This window comes from Rhincodon typus, chromosome 9 (genome assembly GCF_021869965.1).
Source record: "Rhincodon typus isolate 14 chromosome 9, sRhiTyp1.1, whole genome shotgun sequence".
NCBI lineage: Eukaryota > Metazoa > Chordata > Chondrichthyes > Orectolobiformes > Rhincodontidae > Rhincodon > Rhincodon typus.
In genome coordinates this window covers 24,058,874-24,073,002 of record NC_063340.1, presented here as the reverse complement: position 1 = coordinate 24,073,002, position 14,129 = coordinate 24,058,874, and the positions used below count along the sequence as shown (strand labels likewise).

The 14,129-nt window shown below is 42.1% G+C and overlaps 2 protein-coding genes across 2 annotated transcripts in view; both read right to left on the bottom strand.

Annotated features, from left to right (window-relative positions):
* plg (plasminogen) overlaps positions 1-8,102 on the bottom strand; it is a 136,924-nt gene extending 128,822 nt beyond the window's left edge. Inside the window, exon 1 of the mRNA XM_048601014.1 lies at positions 7,997-8,102. Coding sequence (XP_048456971.1) covers positions 7,997-8,072 — 76 coding nt within the window. The 5' untranslated portion in view covers positions 8,073-8,102. The remainder of the gene's footprint in view (positions 1-7,996) is intronic.
* Positions 8,103-8,886: 784 nt separating this feature from the next.
* The window catches only part of LOC109911701 (plasminogen-like), an 80,462-nt gene continuing 75,219 nt past the window's right edge, over positions 8,887-14,129 (bottom strand). Inside the window, exons 15-16 of the mRNA XM_048600948.1 lie at positions 11,713-11,858; positions 8,887-9,132 (exon numbers count right to left, since the gene is read on the bottom strand). Coding sequence (XP_048456905.1) covers positions 8,968-9,132; positions 11,713-11,858 — 311 coding nt within the window. The 3' untranslated portion in view covers positions 8,887-8,967. The remainder of the gene's footprint in view (positions 9,133-11,712; positions 11,859-14,129) is intronic.

Genomic DNA, 14,129 nt, shown 5'->3' with positions numbered 1-14,129 from the left:
ATCTCCTCTCTAGCTTCCCAGAGAATCCTAGGATAAATCCCATCCGGCCCAGGGGACTTAGCTATTTTCACACCTTCCAGAATTGTTAACATCTCCTCCTTATGAACCTCAATCCCGTCTAGTCTAATAGCCTGTATCTCAGTATTCTCCTCGACAACATTGTCTTTTTCCTGTGTGAATACTGACGAAAAATATTCATTTAGCGCCTCTCCTATCTCTTTGGACTCCACGCACAACTTCCCACTACTGTCCTTGACCGGCCGTAATCTTACTCTAGTCATTCTTTTATTCCTGACATACTTATAGAAAACTTTAGGGTTTTCCTTGATTCTACCTGCTAAAGACTTCTCATGTCCCCTCCTGGCTCTTCTTAGCTCTCTCTTTAGGTCCTTCCTGGCTAACTTGTAACTCTCAAGCGCCCTCCTCTCTACATAAGCTTCCTTCTTCCTCTTGACAAGAGATTCAACTTCTTTAGTAAACCATGGTTCCCTCGCTCGACCACTTCCTCCCTGCCTGGCAGGTGCATATTTCTCAAGGACACGCAGTAGCTATTCCTTGAACAAGCTCCACATTTCAATTGTGCCCAGCCCCTGCAGTTTCCTTCTCCATCCTATGCATCCTAAATCTTGCCTAATCGCCTCATAATTGCCTTTCCCCCAGCTATAATTCTTGCCCTGCGGTATATACCTATCCCTTTCCATCGCTAAAGTAAACGCAACCGAATTGTGGTCACTATCACCAAAGTGCTCACCTACCTCCAAATCTAACACCTGGCCTGGTTCATTACCCAGTACCAAATCCAATGTGGCCTCGCCTCTTGTTGGCCTATCTACATACTGTGTCAGGAAACCCTCCTGCACACATTGGACAAAAACTGACCCATCTGAAGTACTCGAACTATAGCGTTTCCAGTCAATATTTGGAAAGTTAAAGTCCCCCATAACAACTACCCTGTTACTTTCGCTCCTATCCAGAATCATCTTTGCAATCTTTTCCTCTACATCTCTGGAACTTTTCGGAGGCCTATAGAAAACTCCCAACAGGGTGACCTCTCCTTTTCTGGTTCTAACCTCAGCCTGTACTACCTCAGTAGACGAGTCCTCATCAAACGTCCTTTCTGCCATGGTAATACTGTCCTTGACTAACAATGCCACACCTCCCCCTCTTTTACCACCTTCCCTGATCTTACTGAAACATCTAAACCCCGGAACCTGCAACAACCATTCCTGTCCCTGCTCTATCCATGTCTCCGAAATGGCCACAACATCGAAGTCCCAGGTACCAACCCATGCTGCAAGTTCACCCATCTTATTCCGGATGCTCCTGGCATTGAAGTAGACACACTTCAAACCACCTTCCGGCCTGCCGGTACACTCCTGCGACCTTGAAACCTTATTTATGACCTCACTACTCTCAACCTCCTGTACACTGGAGCTAGAATTCAGGTCCCCATCCCCCTGCTGAATTAGTTTAAACCCTCCCGAAGAGCATTAGCAAATTTCCCCCCCCAGGATATTGGTACCCCTCTGGTTCAGGTGTAGACCATCCCATTTGTAGAGGTCCCACCTACCCCAGAATGAGCCCCAATTATCCAGGTATCTGAATCCCTCCCTCCTGCACCATCCCTGTAGCCATGTGTTCAACTGCTCTCTCTCCCTATTCCTCGACTCGCTAGCACGTGGCAGGGGTAACAAACCAGAGATAACAACTCTGTTTGTTCTAGCTCTAAGCTTCCACCCTAGCTCCTTGAATTTCTGCCTTACATCCCCATCCCTTTTCCTACCTATGTCATTGGTGCCTTTGTGGATCACGACTTGGGGCTGCTCTCCTTCCCCCTTAAGGATCCCAAAAACACGATCCGAGACATCACGGACCCTGGCACTTGGGAGGCAACACACCAACCACGAGTCTCTCTCGTTCCCACAGAATCTCCTATCTGTCCCCCTAACTATGGAGTCCCCAATGACTAATGCTCTCCTCCTCTCCCCCCTTCCCTTCTGAGCAACAGGGACAGACTCTGTGCCAGAGACCTGTACCCCATGGCTTACCCCTGGTAAGTCATCCCCCCAACAGTATCCAAAACGGTATACTTGTTTTTGAGGGGAACGGCCACAGGGGATCCCTGCACTGTCTGCCTGTTCCCTTTCACAGAAGAAGAGCAGGCAGTCAGCCGTAATGACCCCCTCCACAGCCCACTGCCTGGACCTATTAATGGCCAGCTTGGCCAGGCCTAGGAGGAGACCCACGCGCAGATCCTCTTACCTGCCCGCTATCCCCACACCGGGTGCCCAAAGATCAGGAGCGTAGGGCTGAAGTGCAACCAAAAACACAAAAGAAGGTTCTTTAGATAACCAAACAAGGAGTGCAAGTGCCCACATTGAATATAGATATGGTCCATGAACTCCATAGCACCACAAAACAAACAGTTGGGCCGGGAATCCGTGAACCACAAACTGCGCTTGTGCAGGACTGCTTAATGCAACACCCCTCACCACAGATCCCCGAGTGAAAGAGGGAGGACCCCCGCATAGAGAGCCCTCCACGCCAAGGCGTGTCCAGGCGGTGGATAAAGGAGAAGAGATGGTTGGTGTGCAGCAGCAGTCCGTACAAGGCCCACCATTTCACTTCTTTAAAAGACACATAACAAAAATACCAGAGGTGGCTCAGGCTGTGGGGCACAGGCTCCCGGAGGAGGTACGAGATTCTGGGGCCAGTGTGAAATTCCGTCCGAGCAGGGGTATGTGCAGACAGGATTCCACCACACACCTGAGCATCCTCCAACTGTTGCACAATGTCGGGTCCAAGCACCACCATTTTAAGGCGTTGGATGGCAATGGTCACAAACCAGACATCAACCACTGCCCTGAGTGCCAACTCCTGCAGCAGCATCCAGCCCAGGCCCCCGCCTCCCAGCATATCCCCGACAGCCATGGCCCTCCCCTCTGCCAGCCACTCGAACCTGCGGTCATGGAGGTTCAGATTCCCGAGCAACAGCTGTCTGACGGACTGAAATGACAGACTAAAAATTGTGGAGCCAAGAAAAATACATTCCTTTTTAAATAACATACAAACTAGAACTGCATAGAATATTCTAGTTGTCATCTAACCTATGTTTTATACATTTCCAGCATAACCTCCTTGCTTTTAACTCTATGCCTTGGCTAATAAATCTTAGTATACCATTATTCTCATGAAGAATGTGATCACGTGGAACCTGGACAGAAAGTGGTTGTCTACCTTCTTCTGCTTGTTCCTCTATTTCTTCTTCCGCCTCATACTCCTACTCGTGGAACTGATATTAAAGTATTGTTATGAAATTGGGTTGGGATTGGTTGACATTGGGCTGGCTTCCGGCTGGGGAGATGGAGATAGGACATGAAGTGCACAATTAGCTTGCTCCTGGCCCAACATTTCAACATGGCAAATCAAACATTGGCTATCAGTCACCTGGTGGAGAAGCAGACAATCAGAAATGGGAAAGAGGGTTCCAAGCCCAATAAGGCATTTGCCAGGAGGGTGTTTGGCTGTGAACCAGAGGTTTGTCATGGCCACTCCTTTAAAGGCACCATGGCATTGGTTTAGTGGCTGGATCAAAAGAAATTCACGTTTGGTGACAACACTTTTTGAAGAGGGCAGCATTCTTGGCTGCCACTAAAGCAGTGGAGCAGCAATAGGTGAGAGCATGTCTTTCCATTCTGTGTATGTATTGTGCCAGTAGGAACTCAGTCAGGCCTCTGCCAGGCAGAAGATGGCATCTGCGCACATCTGCCCCACTTCTCCCTCAGCTGAATTTTGTAAAGGCAAATCAGGGAAGGACTTTTACAATTAATGGTAAGGTTGTGGGAAGTGTTGCTGAACAAAGAGACCTTGTAGTGCAGGTTCATAGTTCTTTGAAAGTGGAGTCGCAGGTAGCCAGGAGAGTGAAGATGGCATTTGGGATGCTTGCCTTTATTGGTCAGTGCTTTGAGTATAGGAGTTGGGAGGTCATGTTGTGTTGTACTGGACATTGGTTAGGCCACTTTTGGAATACTGCATGCAGTGCTGGTCTCCCTGTTGTAGGAAAGATGTTGTGAAACTTGAAAGGGTTCAGAAAAGATTTACAAGGGTGTTGCTAGGGTTGGAGGTTTTGAGCTATAGAGAGAGGCTGAATAGGTTGGGCCTATTTTCCCTGGAGTGTCTGAGGCTGAGAGGTTACCTTACAGAGGTGTATAAAATCATGAGGGGCATGGATAGGGTGAATAGCCAAGATCTTTTCCCTGGGAAGGGGGAGTCCAAAACTAGAGGGCACAGGTCTAAGGTGAGAGGGGAAAGATTTACAAGGGAAGTAAGGGGCAACTTTGTCAAGCAGAGGGTGGCGTGGATGTGGAATGAGCTAGCAGAGGAAGTGGTGGAGGCTTGTACAATTACAACATTTAAAAGGATGGGTATATGAATAGGAAGTATTTAGAGGAATATGGGCCAAATGCTGGCAAATGGGACTAGATTAATTTAGGATATCTGGTCGGTGTGGATGAGTTGGACCTTTAGCGTCTGTTTCCATGCGGTGAAGATCTATGACTCTAAAACAGATTACCACTTTCCCAAGGGCAATTAGACATTGATTGCAGTCCCAACTAGTGAAGTCCACATCCTGTGAATGAATCAATATAACTCATTCAAATTCACTGTAATTGATATATCTACAAATAATTAAAGAAATACATTTATTGAATACATAATAAAGCATGGTGACATTGAGATATGTATTTTGAATCTGGACTGCAGAATATACAAATTTTGTGCAGTGAGACTGACCTGAACAAACATGTCCGTAGGAGATATCTCCAACTTGAATCTCTATGGCACAGAATTATTGAGCTGAAGTATGAGTTGGAGGGACTCATTTGCATAAGGGACGGGTGTGTTTTCTGAACAATTTTATCAAGAATATGATTACACCCCTGCAAAAATGCCAGTTCAGGATAGTGACTGATAGGGAACTAGCTGGGAAGCAGGGATTTAAGAGAGAGTGAGAAAGTGATCCCAGACGTACTGGCCCTGTCCAACACATGCAATGTACTCTCTAGCTGTGACAGCAAAAAGAAAGACTGCAGAGAGAATATCACAATACAGTCGCAATGGCTCAGAAGGTTGCTGCGGCTGGTGGTGTAAGGGGGTGGAAGCTGAATAGAACTGAAGTGCGGTTGGATTGGAGGACTCTGTATTGAAGATGGTGAATTGCATTATCTGCAGCTAAGAATAAGATATTTGAAGGTGTGTTGCCCATCAGTGGAACGGGCAGGAATATCTCCCGGTGGCTGGAGATTAACTTAGATACAAAGAGGATTAATCCAGTTGATGTGATCTATGTTGGAAACATAGGTAGAAGATGGAAAAATGTTAAGAGTTAAACTCTACATTAAAGAGCAAGACCTTGAAATTATTTCTGGAATATTGCCTAAGCCATGTGCAATTTTTTATAGGAGCAGGCATTACAAGATCTGGCTAAAGGGCTGATTTGGGAAAGGGGTTCATTTTCATGGTATTAGTTTTGGTTCAGGTGAGACAACCAGAATATTGTGTGCCATTTTGGTCTCCTTATCTGCAGAAGGATGTTCTGGCTACGGAGGGAGTGCAATTAAGGTTTACCTTTGTGGATAGCTACTGAATGGCAAGTTGTTGTGGGAATGGCACATGTAAGGTGTGGAGAAGTAGGACATGAGATTTGCCATCGAGCATGGTAAATAATTCATTAGGCGAGTTTGGTAAGATACGGCAATAGAACTCAGAGTACACAAAAAAATGTATGATGCCGTCCAACAGTGTTAAAAATCCTAAAAAAGAAAGATTTATCATTTGGATTTATTACTGGAGAATGAAGCAGCATGAATAACTGAAGTCAAAGTAAGGGTTCATCTTTTCAATTGTAACCACTATATAGTTTACTTGAAGCTCATGATAGAGAAGGACATAAGTATGATGAAAGCAGTTTAATAGATTGCCAAAAAAATAATTTAGTGGTGCTGAGAATAGAACTTAAGAAAATAGAATGGGCAACAATATCAGAAAACAGCAGTCTGGAATAAGATGTGGACATTTTTAAAGTGTGGTATTCAGCAAAATGCAGAAAAATACAACCCTCTTCAAAGGAATGACTAATGAAACTCAAGGCTGAAAAAAGTCATTGGGAGCTATCATGTTGCCTTCCTCACGCAAAGTTACCACTTTCACACAGGACCTGATAATCAGGTAGATTAAGTTTGAAAATCTAACATAGGTTTGCTCATCAGATAGATTGGTTACAGCAACATAGTACTTGTAGTTAAATTGAAACACAGCTGCATACTCTTACATTTGCATGCATTAACCTAGACTCTTCATGGCTGCTGATCGCCATATCTCTGGTTCATTAGCATACTCAGCCCTTAAAGTGATAATACACAACCCTTTTTCCCACAAATATAGTATCTCAAGAAAGAAATTACATGCATATTAGGGTACCTGTACAACTTTTTACACAGAAACAGAAAACAATAAGGCTTTACAAATTTGAGTGTCTAAATAATATATAGGTAGTTTGACAATCTTTATGATCATGTGATGGAATGACCTTTTTGAGATTTCCACTAGGTTTCAGGGACTGTTTATTTCACCTTAGTAATACCCAAATGTCGTTCATGGGCAAAATGCATATGTTGACTTGATGGGCTGAATGGCTTGCTTCAACGCTTTAGGCATTCTATGATTCAAGGAGGACTCTGATTGTTAACCAGCATCAGTGACTATTTATGAATAACAAAAAAGATAATTGAATGTTGCATGTTGAAATTAAAAGCAATCTTTTTAGAACACAGCAGGCCAGGCAGCATCAGAGGAGTAGGAAAGTTGATGTTTTGGGTCGGGACCTCTCTTCAGAAAATATCTCATATTAAAACAACCATGTCTTTATTTACCATTTCGTAAAGGTAAGGATAGAAAGAAAGAATGGAATTATATATTTAGTCATGCATCTAAAGTAATTATCCAAGTAAAGTGGTATTTATTTTCTAGAAACCAAACACTTCGATCAATCGATTCCCTATTATACTGTAATACCATCTATACAATATCCATGTGATAGTATTCACACATTCCCAAGTCCCCTGATTGAAGTTAAATAACTGTCAATGTGAACCCTAGATGTGCTGCTATTGCCTCTCTTTCTGTATAGAAAATCACAATTGCAAAGACCTATTTCAATACCTGAAAGACATTTCTTCCTAAACCTATTGAAAGATGTTACAGTGTTCACTACCCACTCTGAAGGCCTTTACTTTTGTAATTTGAATTTTGAGCAAAACTAGCAACATTGTCACTATCATAAGTGTGGCAATGTAATACAGCCCTGAATTTTACTGAATGACTTGATGTCAAGGGAAATACAGAGCTGGCAGCCTGTTATGGCACACCATTTTTAAAGGTAAAAGTGCAGCATTCAGCCAGGCAAAAAGACTTGCCAACCGGTGTAACAGCAGATAAGGGATAGAATGAGGCAACTCTATGTTTGAAAGCTTAGAGATTCCACTGCAATCTCAGGATACTGCGTCATTTTATTCCAGTGCACCCTCCACCCAACACAGATGCACTGCCAGTAGTTGCCTTTGTTGCTTGTGTAGAATGGGTTGCACAATCTGATGAGAACCGCAAAGTCACACAGAATGAGATAACACAAAGAGAGAGACAACTATGGCCACTTCACCACTTCATTCAGATGTTGAGCATGAGGTGTCATCAGCAAAAGAGCAGATGATTCAGTAGCAGTATGAAATGTGTGAACATCTGTAAAAGTTACCAAAGGCATTGCAGTTTCTGTGTGGAAATGATGGAGAAATCCATTCATGTCTTGAATGATGTAATTTTGCTAGCATGTATGTGCATGGTTTTTGCCATTGAGGGTTCATGATAATACCAAAGCCGGTCTGGTGAACAAAGTGGCCCTTGTTCAGATATAGATATCCCCAGATATGCTGGGCCTTACCAGATCTGAAGCACCCAGACAATGTAGCACACTTCCACCGAATGCATCTGAACAGGAAAGTTTGCAGTCTGCCCATACGTCACCTCCATGCACCAGGACAGCACCTCTATAGAAACAACTATAAGTAAACATGTAAAACTTAGACCAGCACTTGAGGCTTCACTGTGTGATAATTTCTTAATCACAGGGGGATTTATTGTATTGCAACAGTTAAATGTTTTGACATTCAAAAAATAACCTCTTATTTATTTCTCTTTGTACATCAGTTGACCAGTTGTGGAACCATATGGCACAACTCCGTTACCATTTCCCTGGAGAGACACAGTGTTCAAAGACTTCGGCACTCAGATACCTCAATGCAGCTGAACCTCTGACAGTACATACTTTGAGCTGTGTACTGCTTTTTGTGACCATGAGGTTGCCCACCTGCCCGTTTGAACTCTCCTTGTCTAAGTCCAATGGCTTCCTCAATTCACTGGAGTTTTCCTACCCGTGGTATGGTCAGTCAATGTGTCTATGGACCTATCTGTGTATCATTCTTCTCCCCAGTAGATGCTGATAGATAGATCAAGCTGCTCTAGAATCCTGTCCTGCCTCCAGTGGTTTCAGTGAACCTGGGAGGTATATTTCTATAGGCAGCACTGCAGTGTCGCTAAACTTGGCAGTATCATGTTTTGACAACCTGGGCTGTAGTCAGCTTCACATCCACAGTTCACACTACAATTCAGCTGCCTTTGAAATCTCATCTCATTTAAGTACATGAATCTGTGAACCTCTGTGCAAAATAAGAAAAGGTATCCTGCCTCTCAAAGAGTAACCAGCCATAATGTCGTGTCATCGACTGTTTCAAAGTTCTCCAAATTAAATCAAAGCCACATCTGTAACAGCGAAAGAATTTAATAATTCACATATGGAATTTTACATTCTGAATGACAGGAAACATTTGATTATTGTGCTGAGTTATATCTTTGTTAACCATGCCTTATGGTGTTTTCAATCCAGTCAACAAAAAATGAAACACGGACGTAAACACCTGGCTTCATTCGACTTGCACAACCAAGACCCCAAGATGTTACTCCTTGGAGAATATATTTGCCTCTGGAATTTGGACATACCAAAGGGCCTCCGGTGTCACCCTTAAAAAGAGAGCATCGTCAAGGAATCAACTGATAATAATGAAACAAACTTGGTTTAAGCCCATTAAATAGCATTCATATCAGATAAATGGTTGACAGGCATTTGAGTACTGCAACTTTGAGATCAGTTTTTTTGGAATTAAATCAAAATTTAAGTGAATAGCCAAGTACTTATTTTAATTACAAACAACTTATTTAGTAGTACAGAACTTGAGCAATTCCGAAAAAAAAAATGTGCAAAGAATTATGCCAGAAACCAATCTAGGATTATCAGTCAGGCTCGTGGTGTGGCACTCCTGTGTGTACTGGAAGCTGCATTTATTGAAACACAGGCTACTGTTCTTGACATAAATGCCACCATTTCAACTCAACATAATAAGATGACAGCCATTCATTGGTTCATTTTTCAGTGAGAATCAATCTGCCTGGTTTGAAAATTAGACAAAGTCTTGCAGATAACTGTCAATAATTATAAACTGATGCATTCTCCATGGCAATGTCTCTACCAACCAAATTTCACTTTCTAAACAATCAACACTATCCTCATGCATTATAAATATTTGGTTACCCCTTGACTTGATATTCTTGTGAATTGTCCTGATGAGTACAACATGAAAAATTTTGACAAATGTATCTTTCTTCAGAAATACCCAGTTCCTTTTAATTTTTTTTCAGGATGTGAAATTTTATTGCTTGACTTGGTTGCCCTGAGAAGGACCCTCATATTGAACCACTGTCAATTTGATACAACTAAGTGGCTTAATAATCTACTTTATTTAAGAGACAAACCTAGAGTCATATAAAGGTCAGCCAAGATAAGACCAACAGATTTCCTTCACTAAAAAATATTAGTGAAGTGTATGGGTTTTTGTAACTACCTAACATCTTTCAACTCAGGGTTTTTAAGAAAAACTGTCACTGTGTAGAACTGGATTTTCACCAAGTTAAGGTAGCAGGTGAGTTACAATTCCAATATTCCCAACACCATTCCCAGGGTTTCTGATTTACACCAGGGCCTGTTAAGGGTGTGGGGTGATTCAGACCATGAGCTTACACCCAACATTAAGTTCGAATGGTATTCCTTATGACCCCATGCAAAGGTATGCCATCCAGACCCTTGGCATTGTATGCAACCTTGACCTCCCACATGCCAGACTATGGTCCAATTACCCAGCAGTGAACTGCATAAGGTAACAGTAAGGCAGTAATATATAATAAGTGAAAGCTTCAAAAGGCAGTAATTCATTGAAAATTTTCCACTATGTTAAGAAATAACTCCTTGCTACTATAGGGCAATAGCAATGTCAATCATCCAAACTCTTTAAAAGCTCAACAACTGAAACTGCAAGTATATGAAACCTCTTAACCTTTTATAATTAGACATTGTGGGGATCTTGTGGCACAGTGGTAGTGTCTCTACCCCTGGATTGGGAGGCCTAGATTCAAGTTCCACCTTCTCCAGAGGTGTGTAATAACATCTCTGAACAGGCTGGAGAGGAAAAATAGATGAAAACCAAGTGTGAGAAATGAAACAGCCCATTTGCAAACAGAAAATATTGTCATAATGTCCAGAATTGGCCCTCTTGTGGCATAGGAGGCCCAAATTCAAGTCCCACCTGCTCCAGAGTTGTGTAATAACATTTATAAACAAGTTGATTCGAAAAATCTAGAACATTGTGAAGGCTGTTGTGGTGCAGTGGTAGTGTTCATACCCCTAGACTAGGAGGCCCAGGTTCAAGTCCCAACTGCTCCAGGGGTGCGCAATAACATCTCTGAATAGGTTGATTGGGCAAAATAGGGAATAAAAGACAGAGCCATCAGTCAAACAGGCACTGATGGTTCAGCAGAGTAACGAATCCTTGAGCTCTTAGCCAAGAATACATGATGAAGCTTGCCTGAGACCATACATCCATTATTCTGTCAAAATACCAGAGATTCTGTCTGATCTCTGCTAACAAATTCACAAAGTTAATATATGCAATGTGAAGGGCTTACAAGTGTGTGATGTTCTTAGTTACTGAAATTTTAAAATATCTGGATGATGAATGCTCTATTGCCCTGTTGAAGATAGTAGATGGTGCATGGACAGTGTGTGGAGCTGAGGGGATGTTAAAACTGAAGGGCTTTCCTGTTTTTAAACTAACTGGAATGAGGTGTCATAGCACCAAGTTGGGAACTTTAAACAGTCCACTATTGCAACCGGCTGTCTCTGAACTTTATGAGTCAGTGGCCTGAGTCCTGTTAGGACCTGCCCCAAAAGAGTGAAAATTCCATTTTTCCTCACACTTTCTCCCAGGGCTGGCAGGTCAAACAGGAAATTTTCCTGACTTCCTGCTAACTGCCTCATGGAAAAACAGGTTCGAGAGATGGAATGGTCTCCTCCTGTCCTTTTATTCTGATGTTTCAATTTCAGAGCTACAGGTCAAAAGATAATAATGAAACTATGAAACTGAACTTTAATATTAAGGCAGACTAATTGTCTCCCTCAATTGCATGTTAATCTCTCATTATGAGACTGATCTTCCCATTCATTAACTTTAGGCCATTTAATACTTTATATCCAACTGAATAATCACATACCTGACAATTGCCAACACCACCTTCAATATTTCCTGTACATAGTTCACTGATTTTCACTCTTCCATTCAAATGTTCAGGCCGATTGCAAATGCTATTTTCTATCACCGAGAAACCTGCTTCTTTTAAAACCCCTTCACGTCCAGTTCCTAAAACCAAATGGGACAAATGAAAAAGAAGACCAGAAATCAACAACTATTTGTATTCATACAACGCCTTTAACATTGTAAAACACTCCAAAATGCTTTATGGGAACATTACCAAATAAAATTGGACACCATTGCACATAATGGATATTAGAATAGGTAACCAAGCTTGGTTAATGAATTAAGTTTAAGGAAGAGAGAGAGGTTGTGGAGTATCAATTTCTCAAGCTTAAAATCTAGGCAACTGTAGGGACAGCTATCAATAGCAGAATTATGAAAATTGGATTTCTGTTTCATAAGGGCTTTTGTTATTTCACATCTCATGAAAACACTCAAATTTACACAACCAAGAAAAGGCAGTGTTAACGGTTTGGGATATTCTGCTCATTCCTTGCTCCTTCTTCATTGAGAGACCACAAATATGTGATTCTGATCCTAGCTGCCCTTCTAACTTTAGGACCATTTGAATACAGGAACTCTGCGGATTCTAACCTGCAGCATTGACAGACTATTTTTGCAATGACCTGAGAATAGCATTATAAAAATGCAAGTTCCTTCCTTTAATGAACACACTGACTGTACACTCGGCGATAAGAATATTACAGGCAGAATGCAAGTGGGTAAAAAAAACATATACTCCAGAACCAAATCCTGTCCTTATTCTCACGAATGTTAAAATGTAATGAGTACAAAACATTTAGGAATTCATTGCAATTAACTATTCCACAGATGTGAGACATTAATTTGTACCAGAAGTCAAAAATATTTATTATGTGCAATTTTAATATTTTAGATTAAGAAGTTTAATTTTGTAGGCAAATGGAATATAAATTGAGGAAAGTACAAGTACATTTTATTTTGAAAGAGAAAAGTCGTGAGTTTACTTTTTTTTTAAGCAGTTGACATTTCTGGCACTGCATTATGCACCAATATAAATGGCAAGTAGCCCTTGTGCCACACAAGTGCCAGGTAATGATTATGTCCAACAAGGGAGAATCTAACTATTGCCCCTTGACATTCAATAGAATTACCAATGCTGAAAGACCTATAATGATCACTGTGGAGGCTACCGTGATCAGAAACTAACTGGATCAGCCGTATAAACACTATGGATACAAAAGGGCAACAAATGGCTCAGTGGTTAGCACTGCTGCTTCACAGCACCAGGGACCCGGGTTCGATCCCACCCTCAGGTGACTGTCTGTGTGGAGTTTGTGCATTCTCCCCGTGTCTGCGTGGGTTCACTCTGGGTGCTTCGGTTTCCTCCCGCAGTCCAAAGTTGTGCAGGCTAGGTAGATTGGTCTTGCTAAATTGCCCTTAGTGTTCAGGGATGTGTAGTTTAGGGGGATGGGTCTGGGTGGGATGCTCTGAGGGTTGGTGTGGACTTGTTGGGCCAAAAGGTCTGTTTCCACACTATAGGGATTCTATGTACTAAAAAGCAAATCAGATGCTAGGAATTCTGTGGTGAGTAATTCACATCCTGTCTCCTCAATGTCTGTCCATGGGTCAGAATTGTAATGTAATACTCTCCACATGTTGAATGAATGCAGCTGTATCAACACTGAGGAAGCTTTACACCATCTGCACAAACCATCTCATGTAATTGGCACCCCATCCACTACTTTCACCACCAATGCTAAGTAATAGCTATATGTACCATCTACAAAGTGCGCTGCAGTAACCCGCCAAGAATCCTCCAACGGCACTATACAATCTCGCAACTTCTACTACCTAGAAGGACAAGAACAGCAGAGGCATGGAACACTATCACCTAAGTGTTTCCCACCAAGCCACACACCATCCTGACTTGAAACTAAATCGCTGTTTCTTCACTGTCACTGGGCCAAAATCCAGGAACTCCCTAGTAGTGCATGTGTATCTCTACACCCCAATTTAGGAAGACAGTTCACCACTACCTTCTTGAGAGCATTTAGGTATGGGCAATAAATACTGAGCTAACCAGTGATGCTCAACAACTTACAAACCAATTTTAAAAAAAAAAACGTATGAACAGCAGACAACAGCGACAAGATAATTGATGCCACTGAAATTGAAATGGTCTCTTCCAAACTTAACCCAAAATTTGTCTTTGAAAGCCTTGAGTGTTTCTTTAGCTTGCTTATATGGATGTTCACAAGCTGACACGATCTTAAATGGCATTGTTCATGTTTGGCCAATAGGGTATTGCTCTTGCCTTCCTGAGACTGGTTTCAATTGTTCATAGGTTTGTATGGATGCTCTTCAGCATCTCTTTTATCACCTCTTTAGGGATAA